Source organism: Microcebus murinus, chromosome 4 (genome assembly GCF_040939455.1).
Source record: "Microcebus murinus isolate Inina chromosome 4, M.murinus_Inina_mat1.0, whole genome shotgun sequence".
Lineage (NCBI taxonomy): Eukaryota > Metazoa > Chordata > Mammalia > Primates > Cheirogaleidae > Microcebus > Microcebus murinus.
In genome coordinates, this window is record NC_134107.1 from 58,057,891 (window position 1) to 58,084,574 (window position 26,684).

General features: G+C 46.6%; 2 protein-coding genes across 9 annotated transcripts; one reads left to right on the top strand and one right to left on the bottom strand.

Annotated features, from left to right (window-relative positions):
- Positions 1 to 157: 157 nt before the first annotated feature.
- Positions 158 to 17,446, top strand: LRRC51 (leucine rich repeat containing 51). 8 transcript variants are annotated; one of them, XM_076002277.1, is made up of 8 exons: positions 170 to 282; positions 7,825 to 8,046; positions 8,189 to 8,272; positions 8,851 to 8,988; positions 14,314 to 14,442; positions 15,130 to 15,335; positions 16,791 to 16,939; positions 17,223 to 17,446. In XM_076002277.1, the coding sequence occupies exons 4-8, from the start codon at positions 8,907 to 8,909 to the stop codon at positions 17,362 to 17,364; spliced, it is 708 nt and encodes a 235-aa protein (XP_075858392.1). In that variant the 5' UTR covers positions 170 to 282; positions 7,825 to 8,046; positions 8,189 to 8,272; positions 8,851 to 8,906; the 3' UTR covers positions 17,365 to 17,446. The 8 variants fall into 8 exon arrangements, with proteins under 8 accessions (XP_012600408.2, XP_012600412.2, XP_012600411.2 ...); XM_012744954.3 differs by lacking the exon at positions 7,825 to 8,046 and having other exon boundaries at positions 158 to 282; XM_076002279.1 differs by lacking the exons at positions 7,825 to 8,046; positions 8,189 to 8,272 and adding an exon at positions 12,180 to 12,306 and having other exon boundaries at positions 174 to 282.
- Positions 17,447 to 18,250: 804 nt separating this feature from the next.
- LAMTOR1 (late endosomal/lysosomal adaptor, MAPK and MTOR activator 1) lies at positions 18,251 to 24,981 on the bottom strand. Its single transcript, XM_012744962.3, has 5 exons — positions 24,826 to 24,981; positions 20,047 to 20,192; positions 19,714 to 19,791; positions 19,254 to 19,380; positions 18,251 to 18,880 (listed from the first exon to the last, which is right to left on the bottom strand). Exons 1-5 carry the CDS (start codon positions 24,865 to 24,867, stop codon positions 18,788 to 18,790), a joined length of 486 nt encoding a protein of 161 aa, XP_012600416.1. The 5' UTR covers positions 24,868 to 24,981; the 3' UTR covers positions 18,251 to 18,787.
- Positions 24,982 to 26,684: the final 1,703 nt, after the last annotated feature.

Genomic DNA, 26,684 nt, shown 5'->3' on the forward strand with positions numbered 1-26,684 from the left:
ACGCTTGAGGACCCGGGAAAAGGAAGTGTGAGGGCCACTGGGAAGGGAGAGGGGTTTCACTATTTCCGGACAATGGCCTGACCATGAAGGCAAAAGGAACTTCAAATCCCAGCACCACCCGCGGCCTTGTAGCCCCGCCCCGAGGAACTACAGGTCCCGGTAGGCATCGCGGCAGCACTTACGGCGCTGGCCGGGACGTGGTGACGAAGACAGTTGCCATGGAGTTACTCCGAGTAACCCTGAGATAGTGTGACGCTAAGGCTGGAGAGAAAGCAACTGCTGGTAAGTAGGGCGGAAAAACCGGAAACCTGCTGTAGGGAACAAGAGCTCTGTGGAGAGGGAAAGGGCACCATGGAAAGACTAGAAACTTCTCTACTCACCAGACCTGAGATCTCCACCCCCTAACCCTCACCCCTTTTCACAGTGAACAAGTCACAACACCCATGTGGGGACAGTGAACGGGAAGGCTGCAGGAGATAGATACCCATACAGATTTGGGATTGCTTAAGAGCCTCCCCCAACGCAAACATGGGACCCCCAAATACGGATACCTCAAGTCCCAGACACACCTTGGGAAATCGGAAACGCCCTCAAACATGGGGTTGGTTTTCCTCTGAGGAACTGAGACCCTCTTCAAGACAAGGGAGTAGCATTAGAGTAAATCACAGTCCTAAATTCTGAAGATGTAGGCAACTTTATGGGGCTTGAAGTGCCTCTTTTCTTCCTCTTCCAAGACAGAAGACCCCCTCTCAGAGACTCTGCAGGATTCTCCCTCACATACTCATTAAGAATACTGTCCCTAAATTACCTTTTCTCCCTACACCTCCTCCGTGGTCTGCTTCTCGAAGCTCTCTGCTTCTTTTCAAGCTTCATTCCTTGTACTGTCCTTGTGACAGATCTGTTACATTTAGCAACTTATCCAGCGCTTTCACTGTCTTTTGATAACATGACAGCTCTGAGTGAAGGATATTTATCCCCATTTCATAGATTGGAAAACTGAAACCCAGAGAGGAGAAGTGACTTGTCCAAGGCCACACACTAAATCAGTGACAGAGCTAGAACTAGACCCCAGTTCCCCAACTTCCAACCAAGTCTCTTTAGCTTGAGCTTGCTACCTCTATAGCTTTTGTACTGTTTGGAGGAAATAGGTTAAACTGCCCCAGGGAAGGGGAACCTGTGTTGCCTATTTTGGGTTATTTACACTTAAGCCTGAATAAATTTCAAGTCCTTCTGTGAAAGTTTTAATGGGGAGAAGGAACTAGAGAGACTGAAGACAGTGGGAATTGAACATTTTAAATAAATTAAACAGAAAGCAATCTGGCTAACATGGCACCCATGTATGAAGCTGCCTTGATCAGTTGGCTTGTGGCTGGCCGCTACCTGGCCTTGATTGGTTCACTGACTATCTCACAGTTCTTCCAGGGTTGTTCCTATGCCTGCTTCCTGCCATAGTCTATATTCTCCACTTGAGTACTCTTATCCATACCACAACTTCATTTACCAACTGCATGCAGATATACACAAGTGTGTATCTCCAGCCCAGCCCTCATCTTTGACCTCCAGATATGTATAGCCAGTTGCCACCAAGACATCTCCTTCAGGATATCTCAAAGGCAATGCAAACTCAACATTTCAGAAACTGAACTCATAATTTCTATGCACTCCAACCCTTTGCTCCAAGCCTGGATCTCTTCCAATGTTCCCACCTTTATCCACAATATTCACAAGCCAAAACCCTGAGAGTTATCCTTAATACATCTCTTTCCCATGGATCATGAAGTCCTGCCAGCTTAACTTCCTGTTTCACCTAGTCATCACATCTTTCTTGCCTTCCCTCCTAGCCATTTTAAATACTGTGGAAGTAATCCATCCAAATGCAAATCTGATATTGTTCACTCTCCCCACCCACCTTCCATTTAAATATATACTTTGTGGCTTCCTATTGCTCCCATATCTCCAGACTCTAGTCTAACCATACATCCTCCTTCTCTTTCAAGTACCCTCCCACCACAGAACCTTTGCATATAGCTGTTACTTCTGCCTGGAATGCTCATCTTTGCCCCTTGCTATGGCTAATTTATACTTATCCTTTAGATTTCTCTCAATCACTTCTTTAGGAAGTAATTCCTGAAGACTATTGCTCAGCAACCTCATGTCCCTCTCCTTTATACTGTTATTCAGTTGCAATTTTTTATATATTTGTTAAGCACCTACTACTTGCCACCACTATGAGATACAACTATGAGAAAAACATAGTTCCTGCCCTGGTGGAGTTTATGGACATATAAATAGTAAGAAGATAATTTCAGGGCAACATAGTGAGACCCTGTCTGTATAAAAATTAACAAAAAAATTAAATGAATAAATTAGCCAAGTATGGTAGTGCATGCCTGTAGTCCCAGCTACTTGGGAGGCTGAGCCAGAAAGATGGCTTGAGTCCAGGAATTCAAGGTTACAGTGAGCTTTGGTCATGCCACTGTATTCCAACCTGGGCAACATAGCAAGACCCTGTCCCTAAAAAAACAAAAGAAGAAGAAAAGTTGAAACCTGAGCTGAGCCCTGAGGTAAGAATTAGCAAGGCAAAGGAAGGAAGAAACTATATTTCAAGCAGAGAAAGCTGGAAGGAGAAACTGTTCCAGACGCCCAGAGGCAGGTGCAGGGAACTTACTGTGAGTAGTTGCACTTGGCTGGACGGCAGAATTGGAGGTGAGGATAAGAAATGGGAGTAGAGAGGTGGGCAGGATCCAGGCTGAATCTTGGCCTCCCTTTGAAACCTAGGAATATAACCTCCCAGAATATATTATTATATTATGTGGCAGATTTTTCATGGCATTTGATTTTTCTTCCACCTGTAGCCAATAAACAGAAACTCTCTAGGCTAAGCTGTTGAATCTCCTATCAGATCTTATCTGATTATTCCTCAAAGCTTCCTGTGCCATCATGTTTCTGCTTGCCTGAGAGAGGGCAGGAATAGGCTAGCTACAAATCAAATTCCAGTTGTTAGTAATTTCCAAAAACTGAAAACAAATTTCTGCCAATTTGGGATTGGTTAAAGTTAAATTAAGTAAATAATGTTAAAGTATGATACGTACTATGGAATACTCTGCAGCCATTAAAAGGGTAAGGGAGTATACAACACTTTGGAAAGAAAAAAATAGGGTTATAAAGGAATAGACAGTATTTTAAAATATATATACATAATCTTATTATATATCACATTCTAGGTTATATTCCCAAACTGTTAATGGAGATTCAGACTTTCAGTTTCTACTTGATATACTTGTTTATGTTTGATTTTATTCAGCTATCATGTTAACTATTACAATAAAAAAAAGGCAATTAAAAATATTTAGCTGTTTGGAAAAGAAAAATTCAGTTGGAATTTTGGAATTCCAAAACAAGGCAGGTATGCCCCTAACCCTGTCATTCATCAGGTCAGGTCATTCAGTCTGGAGTGGTAAACGTGCTGAGATCTGTCTCCTGGTTATAAGCCAGAATAGCAGCTGGGAAAGACTGACTCCAAAAACACAGCCACAGGAGCGAGCAAGGCAACATTAAGCCTTTGTCACTTCTCCCTAGCTGTCAGGTACTCTATGTCTTTGGTCTCCAACCCCCAGGCTGTGGACTGGTACTGGGCCACACAATGAGCACCAAGCAGTGGGCAGTAAGCCGTAGGCAAATGAGCGAAGCTTCATCTGTATTTACTGTCACTCCCCATAGCTCACCATCATTGCCTCCACACCCCTGTCTGTGAAAACACTGTCTTCTATAAAACCAGTCCCTAATGCCATAAAGATTGGAGACAGCTGCAACAGCTTGAAGACACCATTTATTCCTTCATTTCTCCTTTCATTTTTCTATTTATTAATTTGTCCATCAAGCCTTTAGTGAATATGCATCTTTGCCAGGTTCCATGTAGTGTAATGGTGGACAGAAAGAAGAAGTCTGACTTCTTGTCCCTGTCCTCAAACTTGCAGGGAGGGAAATATAAAGTAGGTTATAAAGAAATGAGTACAGAGAGAACTGCTTCCATTTACGGAGCATCTGCTGCAGGATATACAGCAGTTCTCATGGTAGGATTTATCTCCATTTCACAGATGAGAAAACAGGCTGCGAAAAAGTTTTGTTCAAAGTACAGTGGGGGGTATGCATCAGTTAGCTATTGCTGTGTAACAAACCATGCAGACACAGTGGCTTAAAACAATAAGCATTTATTATTGCTTCTAAATTTTTGAGTCACCTGGATGGTTCTTCCCGTCTTGACTGGGCTCACTCATGTGGGTTGGGTGACTCTTCTGATCTTCACTGGTAGTAGGCTGACTGTAGGCTAATCTAAGATGGCCTCAGCTGGGATCACTGGTTCTCTTTCATATGTCTCTTACCTGCACATCTGTCATATCCCTCCAGCAGGCCAGCCATGTTCTCATGGCATTGGCAAAGAGCAAGAGGGCAAGCCCCCTCTTAAAGCTTCTGTTTGCTTCATGTTTATCAACATTCCACTGGCCAAAACAAGTCATGTGGCTGAGCCCAGCATCAGAGTGGGATGGAACTACAAAGTTATATGCAAAAAGGGATGGACACAGGAAAGACCATTAATAGGGATCATCAAAGCAATCAATCTAACATAGGGCGCATTGGTCAATTTTATCTGGAAAAGAAAGGCTTTATATTCCAAGCTTGCATGGTTGTTGAAAAAGAAAATAATTATAATTTATTAATAAATGAAATATTTTTAAAAGGCTTTATAGAGGAGGGTACACTAGAGCTGAGTGTGGAAACATGAGAGTATTCACTAAGTGGGCAGCTGTTAGTTTGGAACTGGATGCAGGCTGGTTTGCCACAATCAATAGAAACCCAGCAGTTCTTTCTGTGCTCATGACAGGGTTCTATTATTTGTATCTTGGCTTCATTCCTTCTGGTCAAGCACAGGGCAGCAGGCACTCAACAAATGTTTGCAGAATTGAACTGAATATCTTACTGTGAATGAGGTGTGGACTGAAACAGCTGAACCTGGAACCAATTGTTAGAACAGCTTAGCATCAACTCTCCCAAAACAGAAATCATCTTACTTGGCAGTTTCTCATTCATTCATCCCACAAACATTTCCTGAGTACCTGCTGTAAACCAGTTTCTGTGTTAAATAAGACATGATAGCCGGGCGCGGTGGCTCACGCCTGTAATCCTAGCACTCTGGGAGGCCGAGGCGGGTGGATTGCTCGAGGTCAGGAGTTCAAAACCAACCTGAGCAAGACCGAGACCCCGTCTCTACTATAAATAGAAAGGAATTAATTGGCCAACTAATATATATAGAAAAAATTAGCCGGGCATGGTGGCGCATGTCTGTAGTCCTAGCTACTCAGGAGGCTGAGGCAGGAGGATCGCTTGAGCCCAGGAGATTGAGGTTGCTGTGAGCGAGGCTGACGCCATGGCACTCACTCTAGCCTGGGCAACAAAGTGAGATTCTGTCTCAAAAAAAAAAAAAAAAAAGAGATGATACTAGCTCACAGCCTGGGCTGTTTTTTGGTTTTTTTTTAATAATAGGAAGAGGTAGCTGGGCGCGGTGGCTCACGCCTGTAATCCTAGCACTCTGGGAGGCAGAGGCAGGCAAATTGCTCCAGGTCAGGAGGTCAAAACCAGCCTGAGCAAGAGCGAGACCCCGTCTCTACTATAAATAGAAAGAAATTAATTGGCCAACTAATATATATAGAAAAAATTAGCCGGGCATGGTAGCGCATGCCTGTAGTCCCAGCTACTTGGGAGGCTGAGGCAGGAGGATTGCTTGAGCCCAGGAGTTTGAGGTTGCTGTGAGCTAGGCTGATGCCACGGCACTCACTCTAGCCTGGGCAACAAAGCAAGACTCTGTCTCAAAAAAAAAAAAAAAATAGGAAGAGGTTTATTTACTGTACACATGGGGAGAATCAGAGTGATTACCCCTGGGCTACTGTTTAGATGGAGAAGACTAATAACCCTTTCCTACCAGCAAATTTATCCAGCTCCTTGAGGTACCATTTTTAATACTGACTCATTCAGAAAATGCATCAGGAGCCAGTGCTAACAAAACCAGAAGTTCTTAGGAACTGTACTGGGTTCCTCTAATTGTCAAGGAGACTAACAGTAAAAATCTGTCCTTTAGTATTTTAAGCCAAAATCCATGTTCAGTGATGTAGAACTCTGGGGTCCCAACCCAGATTTGAGAAAAGTATCCAATCTCGTTGAAAGGCCCTGTTGTAGGTTTAGTGGGATGGACATCTGTCTAAACTAGCTTCCTCTACTTCTGCAAAGCACAAACCAGGTTCCTCTATTTCTAAAGGAATAATTTGTTCTTTGTGTCTGCCTATAGATCTGATATCTAAAAGATTCAGGCCTACCTAATCAACAACCCATGCCCACAGGGACAGTCAATAACAGAGAATTTAGCTGTGAACTGACTCAAGCCAACACTTCCCCAAAACTCAGTTGGAATTGCTACTTTTTTTTTTTTTTTTTTGAGACAGAGTCTCACTTTGTTGCCTAGGCTAGAGTGAGTGCCATGGCATCAGCCTAGCTCACAGCAACCTCAAACTCCTGGGCTCAAGCAATCCTTCTGCCTCAGCCTCCCAAGTGGCTGGGACTACAGGCATGTGCCACCATGCCCGGCTAATTTTTTCTATATATATTATTGGCCAATTAATTTATTTCTATTTATAGTAGAGACGGGGTCTCGGTCTTGCTCAGGCTGGTTTTGAACTCCTGACCTCAAGCAAACCGCCGCCTCGGCCTCCCAGAGAGCTAGGATTACAGGCGTGAGCCACCGCACCCGGCAGAATTGCTACTTTTTGAGATAGACATTCACTTTCCAGTCCTCTAAACTTGTTAAACTCTATCCTTACATATGTTAAATCACCAAACAAGGAATTTACTTCAACTGTTTTAATTAAGCTTAAACTGAACTACAAGCTACCAGGTCCTTGTTTTTTTAACAAAAATTCCATTTTAAGAATACTTGCCAATTTCATTGTTTCTGCATACAAAGTAATTCTTCTTTGAACCCAGTGATGAGAACTGCATATCCCAAAGTTTCCCTTATGTATTTTGGCTGCCAGGGATTTCAGAGCTAAATATAGGCTTAGATTCCTAAAGTCTCGGGTACATTTTGCTCTTCCTTTAATCCAGTTTCTGATCTTTCTCTTCCATTTTTAATTTTCTTTTTTTTTTTTTTTGAGACAGAGTCTCACTTTGTTGCCCAGGCTAGTGTGAGTGCCGTGGGGTCAGCCTGGCTCATAGCAACCTCAATCTCCGGGGCTCAGCGATCCTACTCCCTCAGCCTCCCGAGTAGCTGGGACTACAGGCATGCGCCACCATGCCCAGCTAATTTTTTTTTTTGTATATATATTTTTAGTTGGTCAATTAATTTTTATTTCTATTTTTGGTAGAGACGGGGTCTCGCTCAGGCTGGTTTCGAACTCCTGACCTTGAGCAATCCGCCCGCCTCGGCCTCCCAGAGTGCTAGGATTACAGGCGTGAGCCACCACGCCCGGCCAGGACCCATTTTTAATTTTCTACATCTACACTGTCCAATATGGTAGCCACTAGTCACATGTGGCAACTGAGCACTTAACAGGTAGCTAATCCAAACTAGGATGTGCTATAAGTGTAAAATATATCAATAATTTTTAATACTGATTACATGTTCAATGATATTTTGGATATATTGGGTTAAGTAAAATATATTAAAATTAACTTCACCTGTTTCATTTTTCTTATGGCTACTAGAAAATTTTACACATGCGAAAAAAACTATATCTGGCTTGCACTTATGACTCATGTTATATTTCTGTTGGACAGCACTATTCTACAAATCATCCTGTCTTATGTTATTATTGTAAACTCCAAATCCTTTTGGAAAGCGGGTGAAGTAATAATGCAGAGGTGACAGCAGTGGATGGAATCAGAAAAGGGAGGTAGACTCGGAGAAATCTTTGTCCTTGACAGTCTGTCTGTTTTATGTTTGTATGATTCACATACAAACCCCTTGGTAAAGTGTGTTGTCAGCTCTCTTCCTCCCAGGTGAGTAGTATTCTCATGGCTCTTTCCAGTCTCCAGGAAAACCTGTCTTCAGCTTTACTTTGGCTAAGAATTTGGAAAGGATTTGTTAAGACAATTCACACCTCATTGCAAAGACTGATAACATTATGTTCACCCCTCTCAGGGGGTATTTCCATTTTAACAGGGAACAATCCCTAAACCCAAAGGAATGAATCCCTAATGGTGGAGTTTCAGGCATCAGTGACAGGTGAGTGAGAGGTAGACTGGTTTTATGCGAGAGTGTGTCTGTTTCTATTACTATATGTGTGACTACTTTCAGGATGTGGCTGAAAGTAGGGTCTCTGGATGGAAAGGTAATGGGGTTGACAGACAAGCTGAGCAGAGAAGGTAGCAAATCCCCAGCTGGGTCAAACTGAAAAGGGCTGTCAGGCACCAACCAGATTCAGTGCAAGCCCCCAGGAGTTTGTTAAGCAATAGAATAGCCCAGTTGATGTCAACAGAGGGTAGGTACCAAGACAGTCTCCATGGTAACTACTGTGGAGTAGCATAATGGGTCTCCAGAGGATGATTGAGGACACTGACTGCAGTCCACAACTGACTCATTGGCTTAACTCTGGGCAAGTCCTTTTACCCTTTGGGTCTCAGTTTCTTCATCTGGAAAATAGAAATGGATATTATAACTATCAAATGAGTTTTTTTTAAGATTAATATCTTAAAATAGAAATGCAGCTAGGCAGGCCTAGAGTAGTAAAGGGTAGAAAGCAGGCTATGGGGAAGGCCGATGCCCCATGTCCTTGAAACACCTGTCCTTCTCTGTTCTCCCAGGCTGAACCTAGACTCCGAGGACACATGCTTATACCTGCTGAATGATGGCCTGAACTATGAGCAGAAGAGACTATATGAACACTTTGGTGCAGGAGCCCCCTCTTGACTACTCCTTCAGAAGCATCCATATCATCCCAGGTCAGCCCCCAGAGCACAGCACTCTACTCACCAAGGCGGCAGCAGGCCCAGTGTGACCCCTAGGGAGAAACCACAGCCTTCTATTTAAAAGCCTAAAAACAGTCTTCCCATATGCTTGCAGATGTGTTGTTGTCTTGGGGGGCGGGGGGCGGAAGTTTAAAAGCAAGTCTGAAAGGAACCAGGGGGCTCTGAATAGTTGATCATCTTCAAAAGAAGCCAGGCTACAGCAGGAAAGTCAGGTGGAAGAAAACACAAAGCCAATATATATCAGCCAGTAGTTTTATTCCCCTGTTTTTACCTGAAGAGAGGAAACTAGTGAAAAGAAAACAGGCTGCTGCAGAGTAGGCAGAACTCTATCTTCACTATCTGGGTACACAAGCTTTTTCTGACTGTTAAAAAATGAGGGGTCTCATTATCAACAAACTGTGGTATTTCCAATGTTTTTGTTGTTGTTGTTTTAGAGACAGTCTTGCTCTGTCACCTAGGCTAGAGTGCAGTGGTGCAATCATAGCTCACTGAAACCTCGAACTCCTAGGCTTATGCAATAATCTTCCTGAGTTGGCTAATTTTTAAATTTTTTTATAGAGACAGGGTCTCATCATATTACCTAGGCTGCTTTTGAACTCCTAGCCTCAAGTAATCTTCCTGCATTGGCCTCCTAAAGTGCTAGGATTCCCGGGCGCGGTGGCTCACGCCTGTAATCCTAGCACTCTGGGAGGCCGAGGTGGGTGGATCGTTCGAGGTCAGGAGTTCGAAACCAGCTTGAGCAAGAGCGAGACCCCATCTCTACTATAAGTAGAAAGAAATTAACTGGCCAACTAATATATATAGAAAAACTTAGCTGGGCATGGTGGCACATGCCTGTAGTCCCAGCTAAAAAAAATAAGATAAATAAAATAAATAAAGTGCTAGGATTATAGGCATAAGCCACCTATGCTGAGTCTCATCCCTTGCTTTTTTTTTTTTTTTTTGAGACACAGTCTCGCTTGTTGCCCAGGCTAGAGTGAGTGCCGTTGCGTCAGCCTAGCTCACAGCAACCTCAAACTCCTGGGCTCAAGCAATCCTGCTGCCTCAGCCTCCCAAGTAGCTGAGACTACAGGCATGCGCCACCATGCCCGGCTAATTTTATATATATATTAGTTGGCCAATTAATTTCTTTCTATTTATAGTAGAGACAGGGTCTCGCTCTTGCTCAGGCTGGTTTCGAACTCCTGACCTCGAGCAATCTGCCCGCCTCAGCCTCCCAGAGTGCTAGGATTACAGGCGTGAGCCACCGCGCCTGGCTTTTTTTTTTTTGAGACAGAGTCTCACTTTTGTTGCCCTGGCTAGAGTGAGTGCCGTGGCGTCAGCCTGGCTCACAGCAACCTCAAACTCCTGGGCTCAAGCGATCCTCCTGCCTCAGCCTCCCAAGTAGCTGGGACTACAGGCATGCACCACCATGCCCGGCTAATTTTTTGTATATATATTTTTAGTTGGTCAATTAATTTCTATTTTTAGTAGAGACAGGGTCTCGCTCAGGATGGTTTCGAACTCCCAACCTAGAGCAATCCACCCGCCTCGACCTCCCAGAGTGCTAGGATTACAGGCATGAGCCACCGCGCCCAGCATCCCTTGCTTTTTTTAATTTTTTTTGTTTTGTTTTTTTTTTTGAGATAGAGTCTCACTGTGTTGCCAGGCTAGAGTGCCATGGTGTTAGCCTAGCTCACAGCAACCTCAAACTCCTGGGCTCAAGCAGTCCTTCTGCCTCAGCCTCACGTGTAGCTGGGACTACAGGCATGTGCCACCATGCCCGGCTAATTTTTTCTATATACTTTTAGGTGGCCAATTTCTTTCTATTTCTAGTAGAGATGGGGTCTCGCTCTTGCACAGGCTGGTCTCGAAAGCGATCCACCTTAAGCGATCCACTCGCCTTGGCCTCCCAGAGTGCTAGGATTATAGGTGTGAGCTACCGCACTCGGCCACTTTTTTTAATTTTTAAATTTATTTTTTACTGTTTTGAGGCAGGGTCTTGCTCTGTTGCCCATTCTGGAGTGCAGTGGTGTGATCATAGCTCACTGCAGCCTCAAACTTCTAGGCTCAAGCAATCCTCCCACCTCAGCCTCCTGAGTAGCTAAGACTACAAGTGCATGCCACCACACCGTTATCCCTGGCTTTTGTTACCTAGTCTTTCATGAAAGCATCAGTGCATTTGTCCTCACAGAAAATGGTAAGAGTCACTGTCCTAGACCCATTGTCTGCCTTTGGTTTTCTTTCTCAGGCAATTGGTAGCCACCTTTAAGCTCAGGAAGATGCCGAATGGTACTAAGCTTAGCTTGGATTTAGGGCACTACTTGGGTTAGCATCAGCCACAGGGTAACTCGTGTTTGTTCTCTCATGAGCACACACCCACTCACTGTGATCTTTATTGTATACTTTGTCACTTCTGATTAACATAGTCCATGTTTCATTTTAACTGCAATAATAGCTATATACAAGGCAACTGAAGTGACAGACAGGGGGAAAGCATGCCTTTACCCATATTCCTATCATGGGATTCCCAACTCTGAGGGAGGAGACTCTGTGGAGTCCTCAGAATGAAGGAAGACAAGCTACTACTACGAAGGGTTAACTCTACAGCACAAAGCATAATCCATACAGATGCCCTGCCCTTCACTAAATAATTCAATATTTACTGAGTGCCTATTAAGCATATATTTATAAATGTGTATGTCAGGCACTGTGCTCCTTGGTTAAGTGTGTGTGTGTGAGGCATATCAATTCCCCGAAAGCCTGAGTCCCTTCAGGTTCCCCAGAGCTTCTAAAACATATTTATAGCAGGTTAGAAGACGGGGTAGAGTTTGGGGGTACTTGGCACACTATTTGTTGAATTAATCAGTAGATGGATCACAGAATCTGAAATGGCAGTGATTTTAGAAGGTATCTAATCTGTACTACCACCAACCTAATAGTCCTCTAACCTCCCACACACCCACAGTATTAAAGGAGTCCCCCACCATACATACCTACCATCCCCTTCCATAATGGGGTTGAGAGATGATACAAGGCAGTTCTTCATATCAAACTGACTCCTGCCTTCTGGGGACAGACATGGAAAAAGTTGCAATGGCAGGCCTTCAGAGGTTTCCCTAGGTCTTTCTGAAGCTAAATCCTACCAGTTCACTGAGCATTGATACCTGTGGTCCAATTTTCAGACCTGCCTTGGCTTATTCTGAACAAGGAAGCTTTAACAGATCCTCAGGCAATGTTGGTGGAATGAGGGGAGCAGTAAACTATAGCAGCCTGGACAGCTCACTCCATCCTTGATAAAAGAAGCTCCAGGTAGTCTCAAATTTTAGGCAACTCCATCCCATCAGTTGCTCCTTTGGAGCTTAGGATCAGCCCACGCTTGGTAGCATTTCTCAAGCTGCTACATTATCATCCTGGGTGCTAGTTCATATGAGGTTATATGACCTTAATTTTTACTCATCTGTGTCATTTCATTTCAGTGTTCTCAGGAGATGTGGGGAGGAAGGCAAGTTTATTCATGAGCTGGGGTACTCTGCTCTGGTATTCATTCTGTAACCTTCCAGCAACCTCAAGCCCCAGCAGTAGGTCCTGCTTACTCCAGGACTAAGACACAGAGCCATCTGGTGGATGCTGCCTGACCTGCAGCTGAGGAAAAGAAGTTAATGTTGGGTGGAAGGGACAGGCACATCCAATAAGAGAGCTGAAGGGACAGTGGAGACAAGCTGGCTAGCAATGCTAACTACTTCCTTCCCCAGAGGCAGCTTTAGACTGGTAACGAAAAGCTTACAGACAATGAGAAAAATATAGTCACCTCAGCCAGACCTGGTGTCTATTTCTGGCTCTGCCACTGACTATGAACTTGGACAAGGCCCATCCTCTTTCTCAATCTCATTTTTAAAAAGAAGAGGGGGCTGGGCGCAGTGGCTCATACCTGTAATCCTAGCATTCTGGAAGGCCGAGGCTGAGGCAGGAGGATTGAGCCCAGAAGTTTGAGGTTACTGTGAGCTAGGCTTATGCCACGGCACTCTAGCCTGGGTGACAAAGCAAGACTGTCTCAAAAACAAAAAAAAAGAAGGGAGTTGAGGGTCAGGGGTATTCCATACTGAGGAGTTCTAACATTGCTCTATTCCCCATTCTCGCTTTTTTTTTTTTTTTTTCTTTTTGAGACAGAGTCTCACTCTGTTGCCTAGGCTAGAGTGCCATGGCATCAGCCTAGCTCACAGCAACCTCAAACTCCTGGGCTCAAGTGATCCTCCTGCCTCAGCCTCCCGAGTAGCTGGGACTACAGGCATGTGCCACCATGCCTGGCTAATTTTTTCTATATATTTTTAGTTAGCCAATTAATTTCTATTTTTAGTAGAGACGGGGTCTCACTCTTGCTCAGGCTGGTTTTGAATTCCTGACCTTGATTGATCTGCCTGCCTTGGCCTCCCAGAGTGCTAGGATTACAGGCATGAGCCATTGCTCCCAGCCATCCATTCACTCTTGAACTCACTCAAATCTGGCTTCTGCCCCTAGGCCCTTGCCATTCCATTGAAACAGCCCCTTACCACGGTTACCAGGGATTTCTGAGTTGTCAAAATTACTTTTCAGTCCTTATCTCCCTGGACCTTACTCATCATATAAACTATAGGTTCCCTGAACATCTTTAAAACTGTTCTCTCCTGGTTCACCCTTTCCTTCTCTGATTATTTAACTTTTTAAATGGACCTCCCTTTCCTCCTCAACTTTCCTCTCTACCCTCACTCTCCCTGAGCAGTCTGATCTATTTCCTAACACTTGTACACACTCTAAGCTAATTATTCTCACAACTGTGTCTCCTGCACTTCAGACCTTCATATCCAACTGCCTACTTGGCTTTTCCACCTTTGTACTACAGGAACTTCAAACACACCAAACCCAAGCCTGAACACATCATCTTCCTAGTCCTCTTTCTCCTTTTATAACCCCCTACCAGTTAATAGAACTAGCATCCACCCAGTCACTCAAACAAAAAAACTGGGCACCACCCTTAAATATTCTTCTATCTTTTCATCCAGTCAATTAAATCAGGCTGGCTGTATGTTCCTCTCATCTCTTGCTTGGATGACTGAAATAGCCAAATTGGTCTTTTGGTCCTACCCACCCCCTAAAATCCATATTCCACACTGAAGCTTCAGAGTGATCTTTCTGAAATGAAAAAATTGAATAATCTCTTTTGCTTTAAACATTCCATTGGCTTCCCATCACCTACAGGGTAAGTCCCAAGATCCTTAGCCTGACATTCAAGACTTTTATGACTGGGCTCCCATTTCTTTTTTCCTCATCTCCCTTGTGCAGTGCCTACACATATGCGTGTACACATGCACATGCACACCACGTTTGTTCATGTTCTTACCATCGTTCCTGTCCTTCTTTACCTGGTGAACATCTCCGAAGCCACTGAGATTCAGGCTTCAGCTTCCCTGGGTAAGTTCCCCGAGTTCCCAGAGTGGGTCAGGAGCCCCTTTTCTGTGCTGCCACAACTGTTATATAGCCCTTATCACACTTAATTGCCAGCTTGTTCCCATCTTTTCCACATCAGCTCCTCCCAGGCACAAATGTCTGCTTCATCCCTGCCCTGTTACTCATGAGTCTGGCACAGTCTGTCATTTTGTTCACCATTTTATATCCAGTGTATGGCACACTGTAGGTGCTCTACATTAACAGAAGGGAGGGAGGACATTAGAGTGTGTTCCACTGAAGTAAATTCTATAGGCCCTACCAGTAGATAATTCTGGATTTTGTACTGTCATCTGTTGGTTCAAGCCCAACAACTCTGGTTCTTAGTTGCCTCATTTATAAAATGGGAATAGTTTTTCCCCACCACAATCCCACTCTGGGTGTGGTATACAAAGACCCAATGATACAATAAACATAAGACCGTGTGACCTGGAAAGCCAAGAGTTTGGGACAGAAGTCTTTGGCCCTTAGTTTAAACTTATTCTGATGGCTGGCACCTGTGGGGCAGGGTCATAGTAGACTCAAGCACAAGGCTATGGCCCTGCCAGCCCCTCCAGCTATAGCTTGGGCTGCTAATCTTCCAGCTCTGTCCCTTCCCACTCCCTAAAGACCAGAAAAGTAAAGATATATCCAAGCCTCACTTTGTCCCCACAGATCTGGTAAGCGAGGATCCGAGGCCAGGGCTACGACCACTGAGGCACTCAAAGTCGGGGAAGTCACTGACCCAGTCCCTGTGGCTGAATAACAATGTCCTCAACGACCTCGAACACTTCAACGAGGTGGTTTCACAGCTGCTAGCGTATCCACAGAACCTGGCCTGGATTGACCTGTCCTTCAATGACCTGACTTCCATTGATCCTGTGAGTTTCTAGCCCTAGGAGCCGTCAGGGGGAACCTGCAGCCACTTTGTCCAGCCCCTAGCCTCTCCACGCCCACGTTATCAGGGAAGTAACAGGTAGCGTGCTGCAGTCCAAAGTACATGGGTGTGGGGTCACACAGATGTAGGTTCAACTCTTGGGTTTGCCTCTTACAGTGTGATTTTGGGTACGCTACCTAACCTCTCAAAACTTCAGCCTCCCTGTCTGAAAAATGGGGATAATATGCCAACATCATAAAAGTTTTGCGAGGATTAAATGAAAATATAGTAACCAACTGGCATACTGGAAGCTGAAGTAAAATGTAGCTGTTGTGATTGGGCGCCTACTGTCTTGTGCTATTCTGACGTGGAAGAGGTAGGTAGTAAAACTATAGCACTTTTTGTGAACTCAGATTCACGCTTTAAGAAATAAACTTGGGCCGGGCATGGTGGCGCATGCCTGCAGTCCCAGCTACTCAGGAGGCTGAGACAGGAGGATTGCTTGAGCCCAGGAGTTTGAGGTTGCCGTGAGCTAGGCTGACGCCACCGCACTCACTTTAGCCTGAGCAACAAAGTCTCAAAAAAAAGAAAGAAAGAAACTTGGCACTCTAGCCCAGGCAACAGAGTGAGGCTCTGTCTCAAAAAAAAGAAATAAACAAAATTTGGCCTCTTCTAGTCCAGGATTCCCATCAGAGGGAAAAGGACCTGGAGCGTGACTTGGGAACTGTTCCCCTGGTATAGTGATCTCAATTGAACTAATTTTTCCTTTTTTTTTTTTTTTTTTTTTGAGACAGGTTCTCACTTCGTTGCCCAGACTAGAGTGCAGTGGCATCACAGCTCACTGCACCCTCCAACTCCTGGGCTCAGGCGATCCTCCTGCCTCAGCCTCCTAAGTGGCTGGGACTGCGCATGCCACCACGCCGGGCTAATTTTTCTATTTTTTATAGAGACAGGGTCTCACTCTTTTTCAGGCTGGTCTTTAATTCCTGGCCTCAAGCCATCCTCCCACCTCTGCCTCCAAAAGTGCTAGGATTACAGTCGTGAGCCACCATGCCCAGCCTCAATTTAATTAATATTTTAAAAGCTTCTCTTATATGCCTAGCATGATACTCTGTATTCATGTCCCTTGCTATGATAGAATCGTAAGTCACCAAAGCTAGAAAGGTCTTCAGTGAAGGGGCAACTAAGGCTCAAACAGGCAGGGGAGACCAGTCACCTGGCAAGTCAGTGGTAGTGCTGGTACCCAGACCCTCAGATCACAGCTCTATTTCAGTGTGATTCCCCTATATCCTTTGAAAGGTAAATGAAAGTAGGTTAGAGTCATACAGTATGGCTGTGGGGTTTGGGGTGGAGGGCAAGTTGTTTCCCAAATTCTTCTGTCTCTGCCTGCGAGTCAATCCTGAGCATACATAGATCCAGGGTCCTGTCCAGCCTAGCTCTCAGTTTCCTTCCCCAACAGGTCCTAACAACTTTCTGCAACCTGAGTGTCATCTACCTTCACGGCAACAGCATCCATCGCCTGAGCGAGGTGAACAAGCTGGCTGTCCTCCCTCGGCTACGGAGCCTCACACTCCATGGAAACCCCATGGAGGAGGAGAAGGGGTATAGGTAAGTGCCCTGCCCTAGAGCTAGGCTCCAGCTGGGCTCCCCTGAGGGAAAGGAAGAGGAGAGACAAGAAATCCAAGCCCATTCTTCTGTCATGCTTGGACTTTCGAAGGAAGTAGCAGACCTTTAAGTATTTCTTGCTATCAGTCAGGATAAATTTAATCTCCCCCAAACTATACTCAAGCGCCTCCATTCCTTGCAGTCAGGGAAGATAGCAGCAACTAGTGGAGGGGGAAGGGAATTGGGGGTTGGGGGGGCTAGCCCCCAGCCCGAGTCTTCCGCGCAGGCAATATGTGCTGTGCACCCTGCCCCGTATCACTACACTCGACTTCAGTGGGATCACCAAAGCAGACCGCACTACAGCTGAAGTCTGGAAACGCATGAACATCAAGCCCAAGAAGGTCAAGATCAAGCAGAATGCCCTGTAAGCTTCCCAGGACCACAGCAGTCCTAAAGGCCTGAGGATGGTTGGCTAGGTTTGACAATAAACGATTTGAGGTGTTCAGCAAATCGGAAGTCACTTGTACCTTGTATAAATGCCCTCCAACTAAGGCAACTGCCTGTAGCTCTAGTCTTACTTTGCCAAGAGAGGGAGGCAATGGAGGGAAAGGCCTGCTGGACTGGGACACAGGACACCTGGGTTTACCACATGGCCTTGGAAAACTTTTCTATCTCTCTGGGCCCCTTTGTACTCTTCAGCTTAGACATCCTGGGGTCAGTAATTTCCAAACTCTTCACAGAGTCTGTCTTCCAGGGTCTGTGGAGATGCCTCATGGGCCTCCATCACAGGCTAGGAAAGTGGGCTGTGATCTGTGAACTCCCTCCACCTTAATCAGATCAGAGTAGTTCCACTGTATGTTTTATATGTTGGGATTCTGCTTAAGATTTCATTTGACAAAAAGAATCTTCTACTTAAAAACATTTGCTTGCTGACTCCGTATCAGGTATTCCCAGAAGAGCCTGATCTGCCCTCACCCCTCACCTGCCTCTTCCCAGCTGCAGGGACTGTTGGTAATGTCACTGAGCTTGAGGCAGGGCCCCAAATGGCCACAGCTACCTCAGATTCAAATCTGTTCAGTGTTCACCTTTGCCAGTATTCCCTTCACTGGAGAAGGGACAAGAACAATCTTACACAATCTGAGGTTAGTCCAGGCCAAGTCTTGGCTAAGAGCTAACACCCTGAACCCTTATCTCCTGCATTTACCTTTAATTCCCCTAGAAGATGCCCCTCTCCCCCATCTCACTGCTCATAGACTTGAGTAGCCAGAAGCATGTAGTAGGGTGGTGGGCAGTACAGAGGGGCTGGAACAAGCACACAGATGAATATACTTCCTTTATCGAGGATGACAAACCAAATGAAAAGAAAAAACACATAAAAACCCAGGGTGCTAGAAATACAAACTCAATTCATTCAAATTCAAGCTCATCCAGGCCCTGGTCACAAACCCTAGTGAGGTGCATATGAGCACCAAGTCAGGGAGAGGGGGGCAGGACTGAATCTGAGGCCAAGAGAAAGGGTGGGGAGGGGATCCCCTAGGTCCCTTGGTGATCACCTCCCCACCCCCCAGTGGTATCTCCATTTTCGCAATGACTGAAGACATACCAGGCCCTATATTTTTGGCCTCACCCCACCCCTGGCCAGGGCTTCAATAGCCAGTCCCAAACGGTTCTACCCTCCCTTGCTCCATCCTCACTTGCTCAGGCTTCTAGCCTCTCTCTTCTCCTCCTTCTCCACGTTCTTCTCTGTGATTAGTAGCAGGTTAGGTAGGGTACTGTATAAGCCGCAGTGAGGCTGGGGGCCAGGGGAGCCAGGGTGGAGAGAGGAGAAGAGCTGTCCAAGGACCCCTCTCTTCATGGGATCCCAAACTGTACAACCAGCTCCTCTTTTGCGTCCACACGGATCTGAGAAAGTGCACTGTAGGCATAAGCAGCTATCCTGGAGACCTGGGACAGAGAGGACGGGGAGGAAAGGAACAGAGAGACAGGTGAGAAGGAGACATCAGGAAAGAAGGGGATGGGGGATTGGAAGGCGATGAAGGAGAGAGGAATGAATGATAAGGGACAGCAAGCCAAAAATAAAATAAGGCATGGGAAAGACAAGGAAAAGAACAAAGGGGAGAGAAACAATAAAGGTTGTGGGGGAGGGGAGACAGGGAGGATATGAAAAGTAAAAGAGCAAGGTGGGAGTTAGCTGGGGCCCACAGGCTACCAGGCTCCTTAACGGCACCTTCCCTACCTCCTCTGAGGCAGGGTGGGTGAACCCTTCCATCTAGGCATTGTGGGAAGATTGGGTAGGGGCAGGTGAGGGGTGGCTTACCTGCTGCAAGTCGGAGAAAGGGATGGGCTCACTGGCCAGCACTTGGTGGGGCTGGCTGGTGAGAGATGGCAGCGGTGGCAGCTTCTTCCAATGGGTCAGGCTGCTGCTCAGCACAGCCAAGCGGGTGCTGGCCGAAAGGGAGGGGCAGGAGTGGGAAGTTAGGCACAGTCCACCCCCCCCCAAGCCACCAAGCCTCACTCCCTCAGGCCAGAGAAGCAGGATGACAGGGGGCTCAGCTCATCACAAATTCACTTAAGGTCCACCTCCTTCAGCCTCAGCCACCTCCAGAGTGTCATTGGGTAAACAGGGCTAATGTGAATACCTACTGAGGCACCCGAGCAACTTGTGGTCAGTCTCCTGGGCTGTACCCAAATGAGAAGCCTGGACTGGGTTAAAACAGGGATGGAGGGAGAGGAAGAGCCCATGTAGCCTAAAGGACCCAAGCTGAGCAGGTGCTCACCTGTACTGCCTTGCCCGGTCCATGTATTCATGCTGCTCCATGCCCTGGGAGTCTGCAGCAGACACGTCGATGATGTTGCTTTGGGGGAGGAGACAGAGAGGACATGACAGGTGCTTCCAAAGGGGACAAACAGGATTCATTGTTTGTCCAGGCACCAGCTCCAGGGCTAACACCAATGTCCCCCACCTGCCCACTAGAGCATGACTGGGCCCAGAAGCACCTCTCCCCAATGGACCTATCTCATCCCCAGATAGGCTGGACCCAGCTCCCTTGATCCCAGCCTTTAATATGGATAGAGGAGCTCTGCCTCAGGCTTGGCCCTGTGACACTCACCTGGCTGTCTTGGCAAGGATGGAGGAGAGCAAGGCCTGCTCATCTGTGCGAGCGGAAGGCAGGCTGTGGTAGTTGGGCTCAGCTCCATTGAGGGTTTTGGTTGGGGGACTGCTAGGGTCCAGCAGCAGCTTCCGTTCATCCCGGTCCTAGAAGAGCCCATGGGGGAGAAGACAGCCCCAGGACTGCCTTTCCTACATGCCTTTCCTAAGCTCTCTCCTCAGCCCGCTCTGACTTTCAAACACTAAGGTATTTTTATAAGGAATAACCTAGCATTCTGGGAGGCCGAGGTGGGAGGATCACTTGAGCTCAGGAGTTTGAGACCAGCCTGGGCAAGAGCAAAACCCTGTCTCTACTAATAATAGAAAAATTAGCCAGGCGTCATGGTGCATGCCTATAGTCCCAGCTACTCAGGAGGCTGAGGCAGTAGGATTGCTTGAGCCCAGGAGTTTGAAGTTGCTGTGAGCTAGGTTGATGCCATGGCACTCTAGCCCAGGCGACAGGGTGAGAGAGAGAGAGAAAAAAAAAAAAAAATATATATATATATATATATATCCAAAATATATATATATCCAAAGTGCCCAGCCTTATGGACTGTCAGGTAAGACTTAGTGCCTGTCTGCCCTTGGGAGCTCAGCTAAGTTGGTGGTCTAGGATGAATGAGAGTGGAACCAAATAGTCCTAGAGCCCCTGATTTTTCTGAAGCTCAGAGCATGTATTCAGCAACAGTGCTGAAGCTTCAGAAAACAGTCCAGCACCTGAGAAAAAGGGTAATGGAGGCTAGAAGTCAGAGGAGGTGGGTGGGAATTTCCACAACAGTAGAGTCTAGAGGGAAGCTCAGCGCAAGTCAGGAGCCCAAGAATGGCCCTCCTGATCCCCGAGGACCAGGCCTCCCTAGCAAGGCTGTCTGCTCCCAAGATGGAGAGGCCCTGATGATTCCAGACAAGGCCCCAAGGGAAAGCAAGCCCAACCTCTCAGTGGCCATTCCTCTGATTATCACAGGGCAGGAATCCCAGCGCAGCCTCTGGGTCACATAGTACAAGTGTGTTCACTTATTGAGGGCACGGTCCCTTCTATTAAGATGTTTATCCTCCTGTCCTCTGTTGTTCTGTTCTGTATGTGAGTCCTAGAACCAAACTGAGAGCACCTGGTGTATCTTGACCTGAGCTGAATAACATGGCTGTTCCCGTTCTTGCCAAGCCACCACACCTCTTTTAATGCAGCCTGAGCAGCCTCTAAATTTTCAGCAGCCCTTTTACTATGAATCTGTGCTGATAATCACAACCCCAAGAACTTACCTAAGACCAAACCAAGTCGCCCCACTCCTATATAACTATTTCTCCTTGTCCTGTTTCAGACCTTTCTTCTAATCTATTGTAATCTTTCTGAATTTAACCCTGCCTTGAGCCCATCAGCTGCAAATCCCTGCTGGCTTTGTATCAGCTATAAATTGGATAAGCAGACCTGCTGGGTGCTGGTATCTATCTATCCAAGCCATAAAGAGCAAGGGTGCCCAGGACAAAGCCAAGGCTGGGGGCAGTCCTGGCTAGTGCTGACTCACCAACACTCAGTGCCAGACCACGAGACTTCAATGTTCCAAGCCTATCTCAGTTCCTACCACAGACTTTCCTGCTGCAGGCCCCAGCTCCCCTGCCCACAACTCCGTAACTCTCCTTTTAGGGGGCCACTTCCTCCTGCCCTGCCCTAGGCAGGCCCAGCCTTTTGACCTTAGAAGACTAGGCTGCCCAAGTGTCCTCAGGCAATTTGATCCAGTTCCCAACAGCATGAAACCAAAAGCTGTGGGCTTCTGCCCCAACACCTCTAAACTCCCAGACACCCTCCCTCCCTCACACACAGGCTTGGTATTAAAGGGCTACAAAGACAAAATCCTTGCCGAGATGAAACTACGTATCTCAAAGGAAAGCTGGCTCCATAATGAGGCCCATTTGCCTCCTATGTGTCTGTCCTTCCTCCAGCCCCATTTCACACAGATCTTCCTACAGGACAGGGCAGTTTCTTCCCTAGCACGGGTTCCTCAAGAACGTGGTTAATGGGCCAGGTGCAGTGGCTCATGCCTGTAATCCTAGCACTCTGGGAAGCCAAGGTGGGAGGATTGCTTGAGGTCAGGAGTTCAAGACCAGCCTGAGCAAAAGCGAGATTCACCCCCCATCTCTACTAAAAATAGAAAAAATTATCTGGGCAACTAAAAATAGAAACAACAAAAAAAATTAGCTGGGTGTGATGGTGAGCGCCTGTAGTCCTAGCTACTTGGGAGGCTGAGGCAGGAGGATTGCTTGAGCTCAGGAGTCTGAGGTTGCTATGAGCTAGGCAGAAGCCACAGCACTCTAGCCTGAGCAATAGAGCGATATACTCTGTCTCAAAAATAAATTAAAGAGATGGCTTCTTGGCCTTTTGGCTAAGATTAAGTGAAGAACAAGGTTGTTTTCCTGAGACCTAGATTCTCAAAAGGGGCCAGCCTGCCCCTTCAGAGTGGATAAATAACATCATCCCATCCCCAAAGGCAAAGTGGAGCATGGGGTAGGTTTGTCCCTGAGTCAATGTAACCCAAAAGTTAGGGTTTCACCGTCTATCCTAGCACAGACACATATGTGGCCTGCCCATGACTGGCTACCTAGTCTATGTGCATGGCTGAAACAGACACCTTGGCCCAACAAATAAAGTACATGGCTTGGCATCAAAACACATCGGTTATGGCACTTCTCAGCTTGGCTAAATCATGGAGCCTCTCTGAACTTTGTCCTTATCTTTGAATATCTGTCATGTGTGGCCCACTTATTATTATTATAATAAATGGGTAAAGATGAGAGTGGGAGAGGGGCCTTTCCAAGAGCTGAAAGAGGAACTTTGGGATGGTGAATGGTTATGGCCTTTGCTACATGAAGCCTCAAATTACCCAGCACTGACTAAGCACTTTCTCTGGGGGTTAGGAACAGAAGGAAGAGCCCATTCAGGGAAAAGTGGAGATTCAGGAGAGCAGCAAAGCCCAGCTCACCCTTCCGGCTATAAGCTGGTATTCCTTTCTCATAAAGCTTCTTGACTCATTCCCTGCAGAAATCCATATTATACTTTTTTTTGAGACAGAGTCTCACTCTGTTGCCCAGGCTAGAGTGCCATGGCATCAGCCTAGCTCACAGCAACCTCAAACTCCTGGGCTCAAGCAGTCCTTCTGCCTAAGCCTCCCGAGTAGCTGGGACTACAGGCATGCACCACCATGCCTGGCTAATTTTTTCTCTATATATTTTTAGTTGTCCAGCTAATTTCTATTTTTTTAGTAGAACAGGGTCTCACTCTTGCTCAGGCTGGTCTCGAACTCCTGATCTCGAGCGATCCTCCCACCTCGGCCTCCCAGAGTGATAGGATTACAGGCATGAGCCACCCCGCCCAGCCCATATTATGTTTTAAGGGACAATTTCCCACTAGGCCACAGCTCTCCCCGTAGACAGGGTTATTGTTGTCCCCTTCTCTAACAGGTGGGTAAAGTGAGGTACTGGGCATGAAGCAAGGGCATAGGAAATGTATGTGTTCACTGGATGTTTGGAGAATTGAAGACCAGGAACCACCATGCCTCCCATACAAATGACATTTTCCTAATCTTAAACCCTTAATCCAAAATACTTCCACTTGCAAAGGAACTACTTCCCAAGTATGAGTGATATAATCTATTTCTGTGACCATCTCCCCCACAAGACTGTGCATTACTTGAAACCTTTCTTTCTGTGACCATCGCTCCCACTAGACTGTGAGCTACTTGAAACTTTTGTACTGTCTTTGTGTCTACTACGTGTTGAAATGTAGAACCCAGGCTTAGAGGCAATAAAAGTGAGTGGCTCAAAAAAAAAAAAAAACAATATGACTGGCCAGCAGCTTGATACTTCATCCTTGGAAAGGTGTCCCCTTCTTCAAAGGTGGTCAGGCCAGGCAGGGTAGGGATTAAAGTGTGGAGAGAAGTGAGTATGCACCAAGAAGAGGGAGAATTTAAAACTGTGCAGGGAGAGGGAGAATTTAAAACTCCCTAACCTAGTCCAAAAGTATTGTATCTACAGCCAAATTCTCAGGACAGGTACCCCTCTAGCTAGAGAAACCCTTAGGTCCCAAGCAGGGACTGCTCTAATGCAGGCAAACTCAAAACCAAAGAAACTCCCCATCCTGTCTCTCTTCTCCCCTAATCCAGCCAAAGCTAAACCCGATTTGTTGCGTCCCAAATTCCCACACGGTTACCAGGTCCCCACCGTATCTGTTAAATCCTTAACTAGCCAACTCAAATGCCACCAACTTGCTGAGTTCTTCTCTGACCCTAGACTAGCAGTGACCTTCCTTCTCCAACCTCAGGGTCTGATAGGATAGACAAATTTCTGATTCTTCTCGGGACAGACTTAACTCTGAGCCTCAGTTTACCCACCTGTACAATGGATTCGCATAGCCCGCTAATACAAGCACAGAAAAGACACAGGAAGCTGGGAAAGGAGTGTTTTCCAGGCACCCAGGCTGAGGATTTTTGAAAATGTAAAGGTTTGAAGGCAGGAGGAAGTGGAAAGGGTGGGAGCGAGCCGGATAGTCGGCTGTCTCAAGGACTGTGTAGAGACCTGGGGCTTTAACAGCGGCAGGAGCCCGGCTCGGCTACCCTCTGTAATATGTCCCCTCCAGGCCTCCGTACTCAGAGAGCTCTGCAGTCAGACTCTAACTCCTCTGTGGGTTTTGTTCTGGACCCCATGCCCCAGGGTTTTAGCCCTCATTCCCAAGCCCCGCCTGCCGCGGCCGCACCTGGTCCGAGTCCTCGTTCTCGCTGCTGTAGCAGCACCCCATCGCCGGGGTCGGGCAGGGCGCTCAGGCCGAGCCGAGGAGGGACGGCGTCCGTCAGGAGCCCTTCCGGTCACATGACCTGTGACTGCCTCCCGCAAGCAACCACCCGCCCCCTCTCGGCGCCTACCCCATCCTCGAGCCACTTGGCCGCCTCAGCCGGTATCCTGGCTTCCGGCCCCGCCCTCCACCGCGTGATCATCGCCAACCAATGGGAAGGTACAACCTGCGTGACCAGACATGATTCACGTGATGCACGGAAAGGGCGGGGAGGATCACATGACTTCATCGCCTAGTGTCTAAACTTGAATGCTCACCACCACTGGCGGTAGTGGCCCTGGTGAGTTGTGACGTGATCTCATGTTCACTAGGCCACCTTTCAGGGCCAGTTTGTGAACTGTATACCAAATGCTGTCATGATATACTCTTTTAAATGCCACGTGAGGGCCCAGTGAGCTCCAATTCGAGGCTGTTAGCGGTAATAGTCTGGGTGCACACAAAACCCAGAATGAGCAACGCCCAGTTTGGGGACACACAGAGGGTGTAGCACCCAGTGGAGTTGTCAACCTAGGTGAGGTATCTGCGACTTAAGAGGAAGGAGACCATACCCCTTCTTAAGCTGAAGCAAAGTGGAGCTCAATCGTAGTAGAAGAGGTAGAGGCCACCTAGCTGATCTCCTGGCCCTCTGGCGTTTTTCTTCAATCCTGCCTTTTTAGGGCAGCGGTAGTAATCTGACACACAAAACTGACCATCAATTCTCTTTTATTAAAACTCTCCCATGGCTTGCCTTGGGTCCTGAACACAGGTTTAAGTCTGTCATTCAAAATGGTACACACCCTGACACCTGTCTCCCACTCCATGCCATGGGGTGGGAATGATGGGAGGTGCTTCAGCCACAGGGAAATACTTACGGTTTCCTGATTTACCACCTGGACTTTGCATGTACCGCCTGGCACACTTGTCTCCCTGCCAGGTTTGCCTACTTCAAGACTCAACACAAATTTTTATATATATATATGTGTGTATATATATATATATATATAAAACACACATATATATATATATATATATATTTTTTTTTTTTTTTTGAGACAGAGTCTCACTCTGTTTCCTGGGCTAGAGTGCCCTGGTGTCCCCCTTAGCTCACAGCGACCTCAAACTGCTGGGCTCAGGCAATCCTCCTGCCTCAGCCTCTGGAGTAGCTGGGACTACAGGCGCACCACCACACCCCGCTAATTTTTTCTATTTTTAGCTTCCCAGCTAATTTTGTTTCTATTTTTAGTAGAGACGGGTCTCCCTCTTCCTCAGGCTAGTCTTGAACTCCTGAGCTGAAGCCATCCTGAGGCCTCACCCTCCCAGAGTGCTAGGATTACAGGTGTGAGCCAACTCACCTGGCCAAATAATCTTTCTGATTGCCTTCTCTGACCCCATTCTTTGGGCGTCTCCAGGTTTCTGTGCTTAATCCTAATCCAGTGCTGATTCAGTCACTTATTGAATCAACAAATATTTACTGAGTGTCTACTATGTGCCACACACCATTCTATCTGGATATGTAGCAATTCACAAAACAGCCAAAATCCCTGTGTTCATGGAACATCGAATAATAATCACACTAAATTGTATTCTCTATTTCTAAGTCAGTCTCTTCTACCAATCTTGGAGTTACTGGAGGAAAGGGACAGGTTCTGACTCTTCTATGTGACCCAAGCCCTGACACTTGCTTAGAGAAACTTGAATTTTAAATTAATGAGTAAATTATAGTCTCTGCATCACCTTGACTGACACCATGCCCCATGTCTCCTCCAAGGGTTTGGAGGAGAGAT